Source organism: Chiloscyllium punctatum, chromosome 9 (assembly GCF_047496795.1).
Source record: "Chiloscyllium punctatum isolate Juve2018m chromosome 9, sChiPun1.3, whole genome shotgun sequence".
NCBI classification, from domain to species: Eukaryota; Metazoa; Chordata; class Chondrichthyes; order Orectolobiformes; family Hemiscylliidae; genus Chiloscyllium; species Chiloscyllium punctatum.
Genome location: NC_092747.1, coordinates 71,002,410 through 71,023,455, shown reverse-complemented (window position 1 = coordinate 71,023,455; position 21,046 = coordinate 71,002,410). Strand labels below are relative to the sequence as shown.

The window sequence follows — 21,046 nt, the reverse complement described above, 5'->3', positions numbered from 1 at the left end:
AAACTTGAAAGGGTTCAGAAAAGATTTACAAGGATGTTGCCAGGGTTGGAGGATTTGAACTATAGGGAGAGGCTGAATAGACTGGGGCTGTTTTCCCTGGAGCAGAGGCTGAGGGGTGACCTTAGAGGTTTACAAAATTATGAGGGGCATGGATTGGGTAAATAGGCAAAGTCTTTTCCCTGGGGTCAGGGAGTCCAGAACAAGAGGGCATAGGTTTAGGGTGCAAGGGGAAAGATATAAGAGACCCCTACGGGGTAACCTTTTCACACAGAATAGTACGTATATGGAATGAGCTGCCAGAGGAAGTGATGGCGGCTGGTACAATTGCAACATTTAAGAGGCACTTGGATGGGTATATGAATAGGAAGGGTTTGGAGGGATATGGGCCAGGTGCTGGCAGGTGGGTCTATCTGGTTGGCATGGACAGGTTGGACCGAAGGGTCTATTTCCATGCTGTACATCTCTGTGATTCTAGTGGTGCTACATCATTAACCCTAAAGTTAATAATAGAACTACAAGTAGTCACTTATTAACCAGGAAGTAATGTATTTGGTTGGTGCATAATCCCTTGAAAACTAGATCCAAGCTTCTTTCCTAATGTGCAACAGATGTACAGTTTTGATTTCAAGATTTTAAAATTGACTTCAAACAGAAGTACCCACTTTGAATCCATCCAAAGAGCTAACAAAGTCTCCATTTGCTTTCTGTTGCAGCAGCCCATGACTAAAATTGATAAGGTGGCCGCCTGGGGCATTTTAAAAACTGATGGCCAAAAAGAATTGGCAGCTATGTATAGATGTTCACAGTCAGACTTGTGTTCTTCATACATAGAATTATTGGACAAAAGGTCCCACGGGAGTTATGAAAGGGTCCTGGTGAGAAGAAACATTAGGGAATTTACTGGAGTTTCTCTAAACAAGCACTTCAAAACAAGCATTTTAGAGGGGCACTTTTTTTCCACCACAGAATTTTTATAGAATCCCAACAGTGTAAAAACAGGTCCTCCGGCCCATCAAGTACACACCGACCCTCCAAAACAGCATCCCACCCAGACCCATTCCCCTATTACTCAATTACTCTACTTATCCCTGAATAATCCACCATCCTACACATCACTAAACACAATGGGCAATTTAGCATGGCCAGTTCACCTAACCTGCACATCTTTGGACTATGGGAGGAAACTGGAGCACCCGGAGGAAACACACACAGAGTGAGAATGTGCAAACTCCATACCAACAGTTACTGAGGCTGGAATCAAACCCGGGTCCCTAGCGCTATGAGGGAGCAACATTAACCACTGAGCCACCATGCCACCCCAAAGGCCTTTTGAAAGGCCTAGTTTAGCTACAGTCGTAAGTTTGTCATTCAGAAAAAAGGAAAAGTACAATCCCACAACAATCTAGATTCTTTGGGTAATTGTTATTATTAGGTACGTTTAATGAGTGAGTATTGTGAAATGCAACCCACAAGCATCCATGCAGAGGTTTAGTTAAATATTTATGAGCAGCCAATCACACACTGTAGAAAGAGGCCCCCTCAATGGCAGGTAAGATGGAGCAACAAAAATGTTAACAGAAAGCCTCAAAGAGCAAGAGGTTACAAAAGATAAAGGGAAGAGTGACAGAGACAGAAGACAAAATACAGAGTGAAGATTTGGTTATGTCTCCTAGTTATTTCTGGAATCTAAATAAGTTTAATGACGTGGTAAAGTTGTAAAGTGATGGAATTTCACCCTTGGTGGAATTTGAATAGATGCTTTTTGTTAAAAGCAAATTAATAACAAAGTATTTAGAGCAGAAACAGTAAAAATTCATTCAAGAACTAAGCTCTGGTTTAAAACTCTCATACAATGAGAATACAGGGGGTTGTAATTGCAACTGCAAGTCTGAAGGACTGTTTGTTTGATCTCCAGCTGAAGTGAGAGAGGAGTTGGTCCCAATCAGCTATGTCACAGAATTGTAGTTACTTTATACTAGAATTGATTTTAAAGACTTCACAACAATTGGCAGAAATGAATGTCCTTCTTACTCTTCTGCAGGAAAGTTTGTAGAGAATTTGCAAGAGTCCTCAGGTGATAAGTGTTTATGTTATTGGCAATTAACACAACGAACTGTCAGGTACATTGTAAGATCCCCAAAGACAGATGGAGATATCTGGTAAATATCATGAGATTATGAGAGGACTGAAGGCTCTCCATAGAGTTGTCCATCATTGATTATGTTTTTAATGGATCTGATGCATAGGTTGGGGGATATTGCTAACAATGACATCAATATTGCATGCAATTATCGAATGTGAAAGGTATAAAAACGCTGAATTCAGCTGGGGAAAGTTAGAGAGAGTGCCTTGACCTCTTCTCTAATCAGAGCTGTAATTAAGGCACAATTGTGCCCCAAGCCAAAGCCAGAGGTGCAGCAGTCTCTGGCCTCTCACAGTATGGTAAAAGAGCTCGAGATAAAGGTCACTTGCACTGCTTAACATAGAACTAGAGACCCTTCTTTGATATTTCTCCCTACAATACTTGCCAGGAAATTTTAGAGAGACACAAGAGTGTTGAAAGCTGGAAACTTGAGCATCAACGTGAAAGGCAAGATAAATGGGAGCATAATTTTCTTTGCTTCTCTGCTCATGACTAGAAGAAATTACCAGGTGCAAAATGCAATATAGTATAATAGCTTCTGCATAGATACGACAACATTACCAGTCTAAAATAGCTTAATCTATGCTACATTCATTATACTGTTTTTGCTTCTCTTCATCATCCCCTTTATCCTATCTTTGAATACTAGTTACTTGTGTTTCTACTGGGAAGAAAAGGCAGGAACAGAGTACTTAGTTGGATGATCAGCCATGAATGCCGAAGCAGTTTCCAAGGGCTGAATGGCTTACTCCTTCCCTGTATTTTATGTTTTTATGCTCATACTCAGAGTACTTGACCCTTCCATCAAATGCTTAACTAAATAGTCTGAAAAATTAATTAATACTGTTTTTTTTAACAAAAAATGAAATAAGTCAGTGTTTTATACTCAATTAATGTTTTAAATTCCAGTCACTGATGACAAAACTCCAGTTAACTTTCTTTAACACAAATGTTGTTATTGTGAAGCTTGGTGTACAGATTAACATCACTCTGAAAGTACCTTTTCTCATTTTTTTCATTACCCACATCCAATTTGTGAGATATCATTTTGTAATGTCCAAGGGAGAGGGGAGTACGAATTATCTTCATTCCTGCTAAATAAATCCTAAATTAAAGTTAAAAGAAATTAAAATCATATTAATACAAGTTCTTCAAAAGCTAACCAATCTTTACATAGTCTGCATAACTACTGATGATAAGAAGCCTTTAGATGAAATTATCTGTGACTTTTACTTTTCACAAGTCTGGGAAATGAAAGCTTCACTGGCAAAGTTAAGTCACCGTTCCCAACAAATTTCATGTATCTGTTATTGATATACATATATTGGTAGGTAAATCCTGAATCTGAAGATCAAAAAAGGTACATAAATGCCAAAAACAGCTCTGTGGAAAATCCATAAGCCAAACAAAGTTCCAAAGAAAACAAACATGAAATATTAGGACAGAAAGAACATCATATTCTAGTCCATGAAATCAAGAAAGAAGAAGTGTTAACTTTGCTTGTACATCAGTCTATAACTAGATCTGGGGTTTCATGAAACTATTTCATTAATCTTAAATCCAAATTCACGTTCTAATAACTGCAACAGAACTCTATAGAAATTTAGACTGCACAAAAAAAGTATATTGGTTTAACAACAATTATACGAATGAGCACAATGAACAAGCCCTACCTAGCCGAGATGTCATCATCTTCTCCACCCCAACCCCAGTATGTGTTTGGGAAGCCATTAATCCTCAAGTACTGATCAGGAGTTAAGGCTGAAACACCACCAAAATACATTTTATACGGTAATCTAGAATAAAAAAAAACTGCATCAACTCAAATAAGAATTAAACTTTAAGTTGAAAATTATGAAGGGTCAACTGGACCCATAAATTTTGACTGATTTCTCTCCGTAGATGCTGCCAGACCAGAGTTTCTCTGGCAACTTCTGTTTTTGTTTGAGATTTCCAGCATCCGCAGATTTGTGTCTTTTGAATGTTTATTTTTTCTGTGATAGGGAGCAAGCTTTTCTAGTATCCTAGTTTGATCAAACATGGAGCAATCTATTCATGAATACACTGCATATTTAAAAACTGAAAAGTGATTTAGTAATTTCATATCTAATTAATTTGCAATAACACCATGCTAAAAGTGCTCATTGTGGTATGAAAATGGAAAAGGACAGCTTCAGTGAATACCAATAGAAATCAGTAACTAGGCACATGATCAGTTACAGTAGTTATTCAAATTTCTTTTGTGGGATTCTAATATTTCACTGGATAAGTCTGTGAGAAGGTATTAGAAAAGGTTTAGCAGATCTTCCTTCATGTCTTTGGACTCCCAGATTCTAAGCTTATCTGTGAAATTCAAACAGAAACAGTGAGAAGTGAGTTGTCTTGCATCCCAAATTTTTGCCTTCTCCAATTCCTTGCCACACAAACACTTAAAGGAAGTATGAACATGTGGGTGGCACGGTGGCACAGTGGTTAGCACTGCTGCCTCACAGCACCAACGACCCGGGTTCAATTCCCGCCTCTGGCGACTGATTGTGCAAACTCCACACATTCTCCCCGTGTCTGCGTGGGTTTCCTCCGGGTGCTCCGGTTTTCTCCCACAGTCCAAAGATGTGCAGGTTAGGTGAATTGGCCATGCTAAATTGCCCGTAGTGTTAGGTAAGGGGTAAATGTATGGGTATGGGTGGGTTGCGCTTCGGTGGGGCAGTGTGGACTTGTTGGGCTGAAGGGCCTGTTTCCACACTGTAAGTAATCTAATGGTGTCCAGCTCAGCGTTCTTAGGAATGCAGTCTGTCCATTGAACATTTACTCCCATGTATTCCACTCCCCTAAAACCCTGGCCCATCCAGGGTCTATCAGAGTCATATTGTCATGCAGCATGTAAACTGGCTCTTCTGTACAACCTGTCTATGCTGACCAATTTTCACAACTAAACTAGTCCCATTAACCTGCATTTGGCCCATATCCTTCCAAATCTTTCCTATTCATGTTCCTGTCAAAATGTCTTTTAAAATGTTGTAACTGTACCTGGATCTACCATTTCCTCTAGCAGTTCATTCCACATACGAACCACCCTCTGAAAAAGAAAGGGACGTGCCCCTCAGGTCCCTTTCAAAGTCTTTTCCTCCCACCTTAAAATTATACCCTCTAGTTTTGAGGTCACCTAACCTAGGGAAAATATCTTTGCTATTCATCTTACCCGTGCCCCTCATGATTTTATAAACCTCGAAGGTCACCTCTCAACCTATGTTCCAGTGAAAAAAGTCCCACCTTATCCAGCCTCTCCTTACAACTTAAGCTGTCTGGTCCCAGTAACATCCTTGTAAATAGCTTCTGCACTCCAATTTAATATCCTTCTTATAGCAGGATGACCAAACTTATCCTGTAGAGCCATATGACATCCCAACTTTTATATTCAAGTGATCTGAGTTATGATGGCAAGCTTGCCAAACACTTTCTTTACCACCTCGTCTACCTGTGACACACCTTTCAAAGAACTGTGTACCTGACAATTTCTCTGTCAGACAACGCTCAGGGCCCTATCATTAACTGTTTAAGAGTTTGCAATTATCCAGATTAAATTACACTTCCCACTCCTTGGCCATTAGTCCAATTGGCCAAAATCCCTTTGTAATCTGAGATAACCTTTCTCACAGTCCACTACGATACCAATTTTGGCATCATCCACAAACTTATATACTATGCTTCCTCAATTCTCATACAAATAGTTTATGTAACTATAACAACCAGTGGACCCAGCACCAATCCCTCTGGAGCACTGCTGGTCACAGGCCTCCAGTCTTAAAAAAACCACCACCACCAGCCTGTCTCCTTTCAGCAAATCAACTTTGTATCCAAATGCTAGCTCTCCTTTGATCCCATGTGATCGAACCAGTCTACCATGTGGAACCTTGTCAAAGTCAATAATAATGTCTATGTAGATAACACGTACCACTCTGTCCATCATCATCTTAGTCACATTTTAAAAACTCAATCAAGTTTGAGTCACATGATTTCCCATGCATAAAGCAATGCTGACTATCCCCTAATCAGTCCTTGCCTCTCCAAATGCATGTAAATTCTGTCTCTCAGAATCCCCTCTACCAAGTTGACCACCAGTGATATCAGACTTACCACATCAATAGTCATGTGGATTGAATGAACAATTCTACAGTAAACTTCAAATTTACTGTTTTATCATCTTGCAATGGCCTTGGGACTGAATATGCAATCATGATCGGCCACGTTTTGGGCACTGGGTCATCTGGACAAGCCTGGGTCATGGAAACACTATTTTAGCCACAAGCTATTTATATGGTCCAGGTAGCTTATATTGCAGGTTGCTTCAAATGTTTGCGAAAATATGGAAAATACAGAGTCATAGAGAGGTACAGCATAGGAACAGACCCTGCGGTCCAATTCAACCATGCTGATGCAATATCCTAACCTAATCTAGTCCCATTTTCCAGAACGTGGTCTATATCCCTCTAACCCTTCCTATTCATATACCCAGCCAGATACCTTTTAAATGCTGTAATTGTACCAGCCACCATCACTTCCTCTGGCAGCTCATTCCAGACATGCACCGCCCTCTGCATTAAAAAGTTGCCCCTTAGGTCTCTTTTATGTCTTCCCCCGCACCCAAACCTATGCCCTCTAATTCTGGACTTCCCACCTTAAGGAAAAGACCTTAGGTATTTACCCTATCCATGCCCCTCATGATTTTATACACCTCTACGTGTCACCCCTCAGCATCGGATCCTCCAAGGAAAACAGCCTCAGCCTATTCAACATCTCCCTATAGCTCAAATCCTCCGACCCTGGCAACATCCTTGTAAATCTTTTTTGAACCCTTTCAAGTTTCACAGCATCTTTCTGATAGGAGGGAGATCAGATTTGTACGCAATTTTCTAAATGTGGTCTATCCGACGTCCTGTACAGCCACAACATGACCTCCCAACTCCTGTACTCTATGTTATATCCAATAAAGGAAAACATACTAAATGCTTTTTTCACTATCCTATACCCTTACTTTCAAAAGGAACTAAGAACCTGCACTCCAAGGTCTCTTAGTTCAGCAACACTCCCCAGGATCTTACTATTAAGTGGGAGAAAGTGAGCACATGCTGGAGATAAGAGTGAAAGAGTGTGGTGCTGGAAAAGCACAGCCGGTCAGACAGTATCCGAGGAACAGGACAGTCAAAGTTTTGAGCATAAGCTCTTTGTCAGGAATGAGGGGCTGGCCCAAGAGGGCAGAGTAATTAATGTGAGGGGGCTAGGAAAGGCAGCTGAGAATGTGATAGATAGATGAAGTTGTGAGTGAAGGTGAAAAGGTTGGAGGGAATGGTGATGGGTGGAGCAGATAGGTTGGAAGGTAGATGGACAGGTAGAACAAGTCAAGAGGGTGGTGCCAAATTGGAAGGATGGATCTGGGATAAGGTTGAGTGAGGAAACTGGTGAAATCCACATTGTCCATGAGTTGACACCACCTCTTACTGTCCCCTTGACTATGACCTCACTTCCCATCACCAAACCATCATCTCCCAGACCAAACACAACCTCATCACCTCAGGGAATCTCCCAACCATAGCTCCAACCTCAAACGGGAACCAGTTCTAATCCCAACCCAAAATTCACAAACCTGACTGCCCTAGTCGATTATTTCGGCATGCTCCTATCCAATCAAATTCATCTCTATGTACCTAGACACCGTCCTGTCCCCTGGTCCAGAATCCTCCACCCCCCCCCCCCACCTACATTCGGGACACCATCCATGCCCTCCACGACTTTCATTTCCCTCACCCTCACTGCCTCTTCACCATAGACATCCTGTCCCTACACACATCTATCCACCATGCCAAAGGCCTCCAAGACCTACGTTTCTTTCTGTCGACCCCCCCAGTACCCTTCCATCAACACACATTTGTTTGCCTGAACTGGTCCTCATCCTCAATAGTTTCTCCTTTGAATCCTCCCACTTTCTACAGGAGTGGTAGCCATGAACACCTGCATGGGCAGCAGCTATGCTTGTCTCTTCGTCAGGTACGCAGAACAGTCCATCTTCTGCAACTACACTGGCACCATTCCCCACCTTTTCCTCCAGTACATTGATGTTCCCACTAGGTGGAACATTTCATTAACTTTACGAACATATTCCACAGACCTTAAGTTTGCCTGGACCACCTCGGACCACTCCATCTCACTAACGGTGACCGACTCAACACGGACATCTACTACAAACGAACTGACTCCCACAGTTACCTGGGCTACACCTTCTCCTACCCTATCTCCTGTAAAAATGCTATCCCTTCTATCCAATTCCTCCACCGCATCTGCTCCCAGGAGGACCAATTCCAGCACGGAGCATACCAGATGGCTTCCTTCACAGAACGCAAATTCCCCTCCCACATGGTCACTGGTGCCCCAGCGCATCTCATCCGCTTCCCGCAATTCTGCCCTCTAACTCCACCCCTCAACCGCAACAAGGAGGGAACACCCTTCCACCACACCAACCTCCAGATACGTGGCAGTATCCTCCAATATTTCCAGCTACAAACAGACCCCATCACCAGATATATATTTCCCTCCCCACCCCTATCTGCGTTCTGTAAAGACCATTCTCTCCGGGACTTTGTGGTTAGGTCCACACCCCCCACCAACCCACCCTCCCCTCTAAGCACCTTCCCCGCCACCCAACATTTGCAAATCCGGCATTCATACTCCTCCTCCCACCCCACACACCTCTACCCAAGGCCTAAAAGGAGCATCCCACATTAGTCAGAAAACTTACCTGTACTTCCACATACATCATCTATGGTATTTGTTGCCTCCTGATGTGGTCTCCTGTACACTGGTGAGACAGGAAACTGCTCGCAAAATGCTTCAGAGAACAGTTCCAGGACAAAGGCACAAAACAACCCCACTGCCCCTTGACTGAACAATAACTCCGCCTCCCACTCAGTCTTGGACATGCAGGTCCTGGCCTCCTCCACTGCCAAACCCTTACCACCTGACGCCTGGAGGAAGAATGCCTCATCTTCCTCCAACCACATGGATATCAATGTGGATTTCACCCATTTCTTCATTTCTCCTCCCCCCCACCTTATCCCACAACCAACCTTCCAACTCAGCACCACCCTCTTGAATAGTCCTATATGTTCATCTTCCATCCCAACTGTCCGCTCCACCTTCCTGTCTGACCTATCACATTCACCCCCAACTTCATCTACCTATCACATTCACAGCTACCTTCCCCTCCACCCAACCCCCTCTTCTTTTTCTCTCTCAGCCCCTTTGTGCCACCCCCCCATTCCTAAGAGCTCATGCTTGAAACATCGATTCTCCTGCACCTCAGATGCTGCCTGACTGGCTGTGCTTTTCCAGCACCACACTGATACCATCAAATGTGCAAGTCCTGCTTTGATTTGCTTTTCCAAAATGCAGCACCTCACATTTATCTAAATTTAACTCATCTGGCACTCCTCAACCTATTGGCCCATCTGATCAAGATCCAGTTGTACGGTGGTAACTTTCTTCACTATTCACTACACCTCCAATTTTAGTGTCACCTGCAAACTTATTAACTATACTTCTTATGCTCACATCCAACTCATTTATATAAAAAGAAAAGCGGTGGACCCAGCACCAACTCTTGTGGCACTCCGCTGGTCACAGGTCTCCAGTATGAAAAGCAACCCTTCGCCACCACCCTGTTTTCTACCTTTGAGCCAGTTCTGTATCCAAATGGCTAGTTCCATGAGACCTTACCTTGCTAACCAGTCTCCCATGAGGAAACTTGTTGAAGGCCTGACTGAAGTCCACATAGATCATGTCTATCGCTCTGCCCTCAATCATATGTTACTTCTTCAAAAAACTCAATCAAGTTTGAGAGACAATTTCTCATGCACAAATCCATGCTGACTATCCCTAATCTGTGCTTGCCTTTTCAAAAACATGTACATTCTACCCCTCAGGATTCCCTCCAACAACTTGCCCACCACCGATGTCAAGTTCGCCAGTCTATAGTTCCCTGGCTTTTCCTTACCACCTTTCTTAAAATAGTGGCACATTAGCCAACCTCCATCACCTCACCTATGACTATGTTACAAATATCTCAAAGGGCCCAGCAATCACTTCCCTAGCTTCTGTGGGAAGCTAGGGTACATCTATTCTGGTCCTGGGGATTAATCTACTTTATGTGTCTCAAGACATCCAGCATCTCCTCATTGAAACAAGTGTCCATATTAGAAATGTCACCATCTATTTCCCCACATTCTGTATCTTCCATGTTCTTCTCCACAGTAAATACTGATGCAAGATACTCGCTTAGTATCTCTCCCATCTCCTGCAGCTCCACACATAAGCTGCCTTGCTGATCTTTGAGGGATCTTATTCTCTTCCTAATCACCCTTTTATCCTTAATGTTTTTATAAAATCCCTTTGGATTCTCCTTAACCCTATTGGCTAAAGCTTTCTCATGTCCCCTTTTTGCCCTCATTTCCCTCTCACGTATACTGCCACTGCCTTTATATTCTTAGGATTCAAATCGATCTCTGCTGTCTATACCGGACATATGCTTCCTTTTTTTTTAAGAAAGCCAAACCCTTAATTTCTCTAGTCATCCAGCATTTCCCTCACCTACCAGCGTTGCCTTTCATCTTCACAGGCATATACTGTATCTGGTCCCTCATTATTTCAGTTCTGAAGGCTTCCCATTTTCCAGCCGTCCCTTTACCTACAAACATCTGCCCCCAAACAGCTTTTGAAAGTTCTTGCCTAATACCATCAAGATTGGCCTTCCTCCAATGTAGAACTTCAACTTTCAGATCTGGTCTATCCTATACCATCACTAGTTAGTAAATTTGCATACGACACTAAGGTTGGTGGAGTTGTGGATAGTGATGAAGGATATTGTAGGTTAGAGACATAGATAAGCTGCAGAGCTGGGCTGAGAGGTGACAGATGGGGTTTGATGTGGACAGGTGTGAAGTGATTCACTTTGGTCGGAGTAACCAGAATGCAAAGTACTGGGCTAATGGTAAGATTCTTGGTAGTGTGGATGAGCAGAGAGATCTTGGTGTCCAGGTGCATAGATCCTTGAAAGTTGCCACCCAGGTTGACAGGGTTGTTAAGTGTTTTAGCTTTTACTAATAGAGGGATCAAGTTCCGGAACTGAGGTTATGCTACTGCTGTACAAAACTGTGGTGCAGCCGTACTTGGAGTATTGTGTACAGTTCAGGTCACCACGTTACAAGAAGGATGTGGAAGCTTTGGAAAGGGTGCAGAGGAAATTTACGAGGATGTTGCCTGGTATGGAGGGAATGTCTTATGCGGAAAGGCTGAGGGACTTGAGGCTGTTCTCGTTAGAGAGAAGGTTGAGAGGTGACTTAATAGAGACATAAAGGATAATCAGAGGGTTAGATAGGGTGGACAGGGAGAGCCTTTTTCCAAGTCTGGTGATGGCGAGCATGAGGGGGCATAGCTTTAAATTGAGGGACGATAGATATAGGACAGATGTCAGTGGTAGTTTCTTTACTCAGAGAGTAGTAAAGTAGAATGCTTTGCCTGCAACGGTAGTAGATGCACCAACTTTAAGTGCATTCAAGTCGTCGTTGGACAAGCATATGGACATACATGGAATAGTGTAGGTTAGATGGGCTTCAGATTGGTATGACTGGTCAGTGCAACATCGAGGGCCGAAGGGCCTGTACTGCGCTGTAATGTTCTATATTCTGTTAAAATTAATAGAATTTTGGTCGCTGGCCCCAAAGTGCTCCCCCACTGACACCTCAGTCACCTGCTCTACCTTATTTTCCAAGAGCACGTCAGTGTTTGCACTTTCTCGAGTAGATACATCGACATTTTTAAACTTTTCTTGTGCCCACTTCACTTCCTCTCCTTCCCAAGACCTTAACACAATGGCAGTCTCAGTCTATATTTGGAAAGTTAAAATCCCTGACTAGAACCAACCCACTATTCTTACAAATAAAATGAAATCTCCTTACAAATTTGTTTCTCAATTTCCTACTATTAGTGAGTTCTATAATACAATCCCAGTAAGGTGATCATCCCTTCCTTATTTTTCAGTCCCACCCAAATAACTTCCCGGAATGTATTTCCAGCAATATCCTCCCTAAGTACAGCAGGAATGCTGTTCCTTATCAAAAAGGCCACCCATCCTACTCTCTTGGCCCACCTCCCCTTTCTGTCCTTCCTGTAGCATTTGTATCCTGGAACAGTCCTGTCCAACCCTGAGCCACGTTTCTGTAATTGCTATGATATCCCAGTCCCATGTTCCTAACCATGCCTGGAGTTCATCTGCCTTCCCAGTTAGACCTCTTGCGTTGAAATAAATGCAGTTTAATTTATCAGTCCAACCTTGCTCTCTGCTTTGTCTCTGCCTGCCCTGACTGTTTAACTCACTCCTTTTCTCAACTGTACCAGTCTTAGGTTGATCTCTTTCCTCACTATTTCCCTGGGTTCTATTCTCCTCTTCCCCCCTCCCTCACTAATTTAAATCCTAAGCAGCTCCAGCTAATCTCCCTGTCAGTATATTAGCCCCTTTCCAATTCAGGTGGAATCCATCCTTCTTGGACAGGTCACTTCTACCCCAGAAGAGATTCCAATGATCCAAAAGTATGAATCCTTCTCCCCTGCACTAGCTCCTCTGCTACACATTCATCTGCTCTATCCTCCTATTCCTACCCTCACTAACTCATAGCATGAGGGGTAATTCAGCTATTACTACACCAGAGGACCTTTTTTTTTTAATTCCTGCCTAACATTCTATATTCTCCCTTCAGAATCTTATTGCTTTCCCTTCCTTTGTCATTAGTTCCAGTGTGTACCTCCTCTTGGTCCCCCTCCCCTTTGAAAACATTCTGTACCATCGGAGATATCCTTGATCCTGGCACCAGCCCATTCTGATTTTTCACTGCTGGCTGCAGAAATCTGTCTGTGCCACTGACTAGACCCCGCTCACAATGCAATCGTTTGGAACGAGACATACCCCTCATTACAGTCTGGATACCAGAAACTTGGCTGTTCGTCTACATTCCCCTAAGAGTCCATCACCCCATACATTTTCCAAAACAGCATACTGTTTGCAACAAGGATAGCCACAGAGGATTCCTGCAGTACCGGACTACCCCTCCTACCTTTGCTGGAGTTAACCCATTAACCTGACTATATCAGCAGCTTTTTGTCCGACCGATAACTGCCATCCATTTCACCCTTGTAAATTCCTCTGTCTCTAACTGCCTCTCCAACCAATCCATGCAATCTGACAGGATTCACAACCAAAGTCACTTCCTGCAAACATAATATCCTTCCAAGTTTCTGATGATTATGAAACTTGAAAGGGTTCAGAAAAGATTTACAAGGACGTTACCAAGGTTGGAGGATTTGAGCAAGGGAGAGGCTGAATAGGCTGGGGCTGTTTTCTCTGGAGCATCAGAGGCTGAGGAGCGACCTTATAGAGGTTTATGAAATCATGAAGTACATGGATTAGGTAAATAGATAAGGTCTTTTGCCTGGGGTGGGGGAGTCCAGAACTAGAGGGCATACGGGCTTAGGGTGAGAGGGGAAAGATTTAAAAAGGGATCTAAGGGGCAACTTGTTCACACAGAGGGTGGTGCATGTATGCAATAAGCTGCCAGTAGTAGTGGTGGAGGCTGCACAATTACAACAATTAAAAATCATTAGGCTGGGCACATGAAAATGAATGGTTTAACAGATATGGGTCAAGTGCTGGCAAATGGGACGAGATTAGAATATCTGGTTGGCACAGACAAATTAGGCCAAAGGGTCTATTTCCATGCTGTACATCTCTATGACTAGGATATATAGTGTTCCAGATTTTCCTGGATGTGGGGAGGTCCAATAGGATGAGTTGGTGGCAAATTAATCAAATGTGCAAGATGTTTCAAGGAAAGACTGCAAGAGTTTTAGATATATAAAAAAGGGCAAAAAAAAAGTGCATTGGGTCACTGGAAAATGATGCTGGAAAAGTAGTAATGGGGAACAAAAATGGCTGAGGAACTGAAGAATTACTTTGCGTCAGTCTACACAGTGAAGACGAGTAATATCCCAAAAAGTTCAAGAGAGTCGGCGGGCAGAGATGAGCACTGTGGCCTTCACCAAGGAGAAGATGTTAAAAAAACTAAGGTCTGAAAATGGGTAAATCACTTGGACCAGATGGGCTACAATAGCTGAAGATATAGTGAAGGCTTTAGTAGTGACTTTTCAGGTATCATGAGAGACAGGGAGGGTCCCAAACGACAAGGAGAAAAAAAAAAAATCACTAATGTAAGCCCCTCCTGGTTTAAAGGGAGCAAGGAATACAGGAAATTATAGGCCCATTAACCTGACCTTAGTTGTTGGTAAGAGTTTGGAGTCCATTGTGAAGATAGATTTCTGAACACTGGGAAATGCATGGTAAAATAGGGCAAAGTCAGCATGATTTCATTAAAGGGAGGTCATACCTGACAAATCTTAGAATTCATTTGAGAAGATAATGAGCAGGTTAAAGGAGAACCAATGGATGTTATCTGGATTTCAAGAAGGCCTTTGAAAAAAAAGTGCCACACAGGTAGCTGCTTAGTTAGAAAAGGGCCCATGGTGTTAGAGGTAAGGTACTAACATGGATAGAAGATTGGCTGTCTGGCAAAAGGCTGGGAGTGGGAATAAAAGTGTGCTTCTTTGGATGGAAGCCAGTGATTAGTGGCATTCTACAAGGGTCAGTGTTGGGATCAGAACTTTTCACTTGATACATTAATGATCTGGATGAAGGAATGGAGGACATTCTGGCTAAGTTTGCAGATGACAAAGATAGGTGGAGGGCAGGGAGACTGCAGAAAAATTCAGACAGTTTAGGAGAGAGGGCAAAGAAGTGGCAGATGAAATACAATGTGGGGAAGCACGAGGTCAAACACTTTGATAGGAAGAAGAGAGGAATGGACTATTTTCTAAATGGGGGACAAAATGCAGAAGGTCTGAAGTACAAACGGATTTAGGAGTTCTAGTCCAGGGTTCTCTCTAGATAAACTTACAGGTTGAGTTTATAGTTATGAAGACAAATAGAAAAGGTTGTCACTCATTTCAAGAGGACTAGAATCTAAATGCAGTGGGTAGTGGAGGAGGTGGAGGGTTGTTTTTCAGACTGGAAGCCCGTGATCAGCGGAGTACCGCAAGGATCAGTGCTGGATCCACTACTTTTCATCATTTATATAAATGATTCGGATGTAAGCATAAGAGGTATAGTTAATAGGTTTGCAGATGACACCAAAATTGGAGGTACAGTGGACAGTGAAGGTTACCTCAGTTTACAACAGGACCTTGATCAGATGGGCCAATTGGCTCAGAAGTGGCAGATGGATTTTAATTTAGATAAATGTGAGGTGCTGCATTTTGGCAAAGCAAACCTTTGCAGGACTTGTACACTTAATGGTAAGGTCCTAGGGAGTGTTGCTGAACAAAGAGACCTTGGAGTGCAGGTTCATAGTTCCTTGAAAGTGGAGTCGCAGGGAGATAGGATAGTGAAGGCGGCGTTTGGTATGCTTTCCTTTATTGGTCAGAGTATTGAGTACAGGAGTTAGAAGGTCATGTTGCAGCTGTACAGGACATTGGTTAGGCCACTGTTGGAATATTGCGTGCAATTCCGGTCTCCTTCCTATCAGAAAGATTTTGTGAAACTTGAAAGGGTTCAGAAAAGATTTTACAAGGATGTTGCCAGGGTTGGAGGATTTAAGCTATAGGTAGAGGTTAAACAGGCTGGGGCTGTTTTCCCTGGAGTGTTGGAGGCTGAGGGCTGACCTTTTAGAGGTTTAGAGAGAATTATGAGGAGCATGGATAGGGTAAAAAAAAATTCCTTGGGGTGGAGGAGTCCAGAACTAGAGGGCATAGGTTTAGGATGCAAGGGGACAGATACAAAAGAGATTGAAGGGGCCACTTTTTCACACAGAGGATGGTATGAACTGCCAGAGGAAGCGGTGGAGGCTAGTACAATTGCAACATTTAAGAGGCATTTGGATGGGTATATGAATAAGGAGGGTTTGGAGGGATATGGGCCAAGTGCTGGCAGGTGGGACTAGACTGGGTTTGGATATCTGGTTGGCATGGACCAGTCGGACCGAAGGATTGTTTCCATGCTGTACGTCTATATGACTAAAGGCTTTAGAAAGCTCTGGTCAGACCACATTTAGAGTATTACGAGCAATTTTGGGCTCCACTTCTTAGGAAGGATGTATTGGCCCTGGAGCAGGTCCAGGGGAGATTTACAAGGATAATTCCAAGAATCAAAGGCTTAACATTTGAGGAAATGCTGAGGACTAAGACTATACTCAATGGAGTTTAAAAGGATTGACGGGGGGGAAATTAAAACTAAGAATATTGAACAGCCTGGAAAGAGAGAGTGTGGTCGTTGGGAAGATGTTTCCATTGATGGAAGAGACGAGGACCAAAAGGCACAGCTTAAGAGTAAAAGGGAAGACCCTTTAGAATGGAGATAAAGAGAAACTTCTTTAGCCAGAGACAGTGATGAATATGTGGAATTCGTTGTTACAGAAAGTGGTGGAGGCCACATCATTGAGTATGTTTAAAACAAAATTTCTCGATTGCCAAGGTGATCAAAAGGTTACAGAGAGAAAGTTGGAAAATGGGGTTGAAAGACCAATCAGCCATGATGAGGTCATTGAATGGCAGAGTAGACTCAAATGTTTAGATTAGAGTGGTGCTGGAAAAACACAGCAGGTCAGGCAGCATCTGAGGAGCAGGAAAATCAACATTTCAGGCAAAAAGCCCTTCATCAAGAACGTCTACTCCTAAGTCTTATGGTTTTCTGATTTCCAGTAACTATAGGCCAGTCAATTTAACAATGTTGGGTGAGGTTGCACAAGAAATAATCATGAAAACAAAACAGGCACTTTGAGATATCAATATGATACAATCCACATAGCTTCAGTGTAGAGCTACAAATTATAGTTTTGAGCCCCTATCAGTTATCCATCTCCTAGACTAGTATCATATCATTCCTGCTGATGTGCAGCAGTCCAACTCAAAACACGAATGAAGGATTTCAGGCCCCAGACGAGGGGTCAGGTTTCCTGTTTAAGGTACATACAATTCAATATGATTCAGCACTCACTTTGTGTAGGAGATTCATAAATATTGATAGGACAGACGGGAGATTTTTTAGCAAGTTTTGTTCATGGGATGTAGGCATCACTGGCTAGGTCAGCATTTAATGCCTAGTTGCCCTGCAGAAGGTGGTGGTGAACTGTCAATGCTCATGCCATACACTAGTTACATAAATTTGCTTTCTTTCAGTAATTTGTCAGTAATTATAACATATTAATGAATGATGGCTGTAAAATCCAGACAATGAGTTCACAAATCAAATCACCTTCCCTTGCTAAATCCTTAGTCATTGGAACAACATTGAAAGCCAAAAGCATAATACTAACATTCAATTTAAGATAACAGTGTTAAATACAACAGAACATGCATACAAAACCAGAGAGGGGTAATCTTGCAATTTTCAGTACCTGTACTTGAATTTATTCATAGCACTTGATACATGCTTGGGGTATTTCTTATTGCAGATGTATAGATTGTAATCGTTCTCTGGAATAAGATCAACATCATGTAGAAACAGACAGTCCCAGTCTTCATCTTTTAATGCTTCTCTCACTCCGACATTAAGCAGCTTTGCCCGATTAAAGGTTCGATTTCCAGTCTGATGGAGAAGTAACTTTTATTATATTTAAACATATTTTATATAAATTATTGAAATCCATATCCAATTGATTCACAAGAATAACTCGCTATAAATTACTGGTACACAATGTGGAATACATAGAACTCAATAACTCATTCGTAGATTGGGTATAAAAAAGCAAGTTAACTGAAATGCAAAATTTCATTAAATCAAAACTCATGATATATTTCCCAGTTACTAAAAGTGAGGTTAAATTACTTTCTGGTGACAATTTGATATCGTGACTGCCTTTACAAAGATTGAAAGCAGCACCTCACAAATTAACTGTGTATTCAAAATAAGTTAGCTACTGGTTTTACTCTTCCCTTGTTAATTCAAAATTAAACATGAAGCTGTCTATTTTGCTGTACCCTGTTCAAAAAAAATGAATAATTACCACAAAAATTAAATTACTTAATGCAACATCAATGTGAAACATGAAGCAAAACACTCATTCCCTTGCTTTTGTCAGTGCTGAAAACAATTGGGGAGTAGAAAAGCAGAGAACTTTAGGATTTTTAAAATTCAAAGTAAATGTAACATCTCCAGTCTGGAATGCTTGGGATCATGTCTTCTTTTGATATTGGAAAATTGATGATGGATTGAGGTTACCTGCTTCACTTTAGTAACACCTTCTTATCCACGAGGAAGGATCTAACTTGAAGTAATTCATCTAAGAGGTGTGACTGTCTGGTAAAACAATATCCCAGTAATTTCCTCCCTGATGGATTGTAGTATCTGCAATTGAGACAGCTCAGTAATTCAGTTGAAGATCTTCAAGCAGCCAATGTTTGCTGCAGATATATGTTTTGTCGTAGATTGCAGTGTCCACTAGCTCCCACACACTACAACTTCAACAAATCACTTGCACAGCCACCTGTTTTCTATGTATTTAATTTGGAGGTTAACTATTTCTAAAGATTAATTGCCTAACTGTACTCTACTCAATAATGTCTTCGGATTTAAATTGGTTGGCCAAAAGAGACATGAAGGAAATACCCACCAATCACAAACCTTCCTTCCTGTGACATCACAGTTTGACAGACAGGTAAAAACAGGTTGAAGCAGTTCTCAGTCTCTGGTTTTTGTCTCCGCTGCTGCTGGCCTTATCACACAGGTCCAATCTCCCAGTCTGATTCAATACTGCTGACTTGCTGCACACAGTCCTCCCAGTCACCTCCCATGTCGAAGCACTGATAGTTACAGGGTTAGTTTAACCAAGATGATAGAATGAACAAATTCAGTGGTGGAGAAATCACAGATGGGAGATCATTTTTCTCATGCAGTAAGCTGTAGGAAAGGCCCATGGGTATTCAAAATTTAAGGGATTGATAGTGGAACTAGAGTTACTGTAGGGAGCTAGTTCTCTCAACTGGCTGAAGAGCAGAGAGGTACCAATAGCACGAGTTCAATTTATGACTGAAGTAGGCATAAAAGTACACTTACGAGAGCAGGTAGACCAGTAAGAGTGCTTGAGTAGAGAATATGAAAAGGAGAGGCTGTGGAATGGAGAGGATGAGCAGATTTCATATTTGAAACGCACACTAGGCTTACCATTTCCACTGCTGCAGGAAGCAGGCCTCAAAGTGCAGGCTACTGTCCAAAAACAATTAGGGGTATTTTATGGTCAAATGATGTCTGCTAGCCATTGCTGTCATGGAGCTCAAAAGCCAAACATTGCAGTTTACAAACTAATTGGGAAGCCTTGCATGGAGAAATAAAACCTTTTAAAAGTAAGATTTGGCAGAGTCTTTGTAGATTATAACAAAAGAACTGGCACAAGCACAGTTATCATAACATTCAAAGATGTGGTCAAGTGCTGCAAAATGAGATTAGTGTACACTCAGTAGTTTTTGCTGGTTCAGACATGGGCTGAAGGGCCTATTCTGTACTGTATGATTCTATGGCTACATGCATGCCAAATTGCAAAATCATATGATAAGTCTAGCCAGAACTAATTAATACTACCAATAATGGATGAGATCAAAGATTTACAATGATACCACAGTCAGTTGCGAATGCTTGCAGTCAAACAGCTGAGCAAAGGATGGAACTCCTCAAATAAAAACTCAATGTCAATACTAGGGGAAGGACAAAGCTAAAGAGGCAGATGAAAAATTTGTAAGTATCTTCAAAAAGTACTGAGGGGGCGATTCATTTATGTTTCTCCTGAAATACCCAAAAGTGCAAGTTTTCATGCAACTCAGTTTACTCCATGTCATAAAAAAAACTGCATAAGCTATGGGTTCCAATAACAATCCAATTGTGGTATTGAAGACTTACACACTAGAACTTGTTAAATGCCTAGCAAAAAAGCTATTCACGTTTATCCAAAAAAAAAGAAAGCTACCCAAGTATGACCTGTCTACAAAAGAGCAGAACAAATTCAATTCAGTTGCTTACTGCCCCAGTCTATTCTCAATCAGCAACAAAAAAGACTAATGACATTTGATTGTGCTGTTAAGTGGCAATAATCCACTAACTGATTCTCAATTTGGATTGTCAGGGTAACAACTACAGATGGTCATGCAGTTTTGATACAAACATGGAGAAAGTAAAGTAAAAAAAGGGAATTCGAAAGGTGACAAAGGCAGCATTCCTGAAGAAGGGCTCATGCCCGAAACGTTGATTCTTCTGCTCCTTGGATGCTGCCTGACCTGCTGCGCTTTTCCAGCATCACATTTTCAGCAGACTGATGAGTCAAGCTTATCATAAAAGGGAAGATGGTTGTTGCTGTTGGGTTCCCATCTTCTCAGCTCATCATTTCTTTAGGATAGTGCAGTAGGCACAACCATCTTCAGTTGTTTCATCAATGACCTTTTATCCACCACAGTGAGATTGTTTACTGATATAGTATTCAGAACCATACACATCTCCCAAGATAATAAAGCAGTCCACTCACAGGACAAACAATGTTCAAGCTTTGCTGAAAAATTGCAGATAATATTCATGCCATACAAATGGCAACCAATGACCATTTCCAACAAGAGAATCCAAACATGTCTCACTGACATTCAAACAGTACCACTGTGGTATCTCCCACCATCAACTAACTTGGGACAGGTGAGTGCAGCTGAGAGTGAGCAGGTAGCAAGATCCAGGAGGTAGAGTTGCAGGAGCCTCAGTCCTTGTTTAAGTGGTTCAAGAGT

At 42.0% G+C, this 21,046-nt stretch overlaps 1 protein-coding gene across 2 annotated transcripts in view; it reads right to left on the bottom strand.

Annotated features, from left to right (window-relative positions):
• Nucleotides 1-21,046, bottom strand: part of LOC140481494 (beta-1,4-galactosyltransferase 3-like) — a 46,521-nt gene that overhangs the window by 4,088 nt on the left and 21,387 nt on the right. Inside the window, exons 3-5 of one of the 2 annotated variants that reach the window (XM_072577775.1) lie at nucleotides 17,686-17,876; nucleotides 3,817-3,939; nucleotides 3,144-3,248 (exon numbers count right to left, since the gene is read on the bottom strand). In XM_072577775.1, the coding sequence (XP_072433876.1) occupies nucleotides 3,144-3,248; nucleotides 3,817-3,939; nucleotides 17,686-17,876 (419 nt within the window). The remainder of the gene's footprint in view (nucleotides 1-3,143; nucleotides 3,249-3,816; nucleotides 3,940-17,685; nucleotides 17,877-21,046) is intronic. The other variant, XM_072577776.1, reaches the window with a different exon arrangement.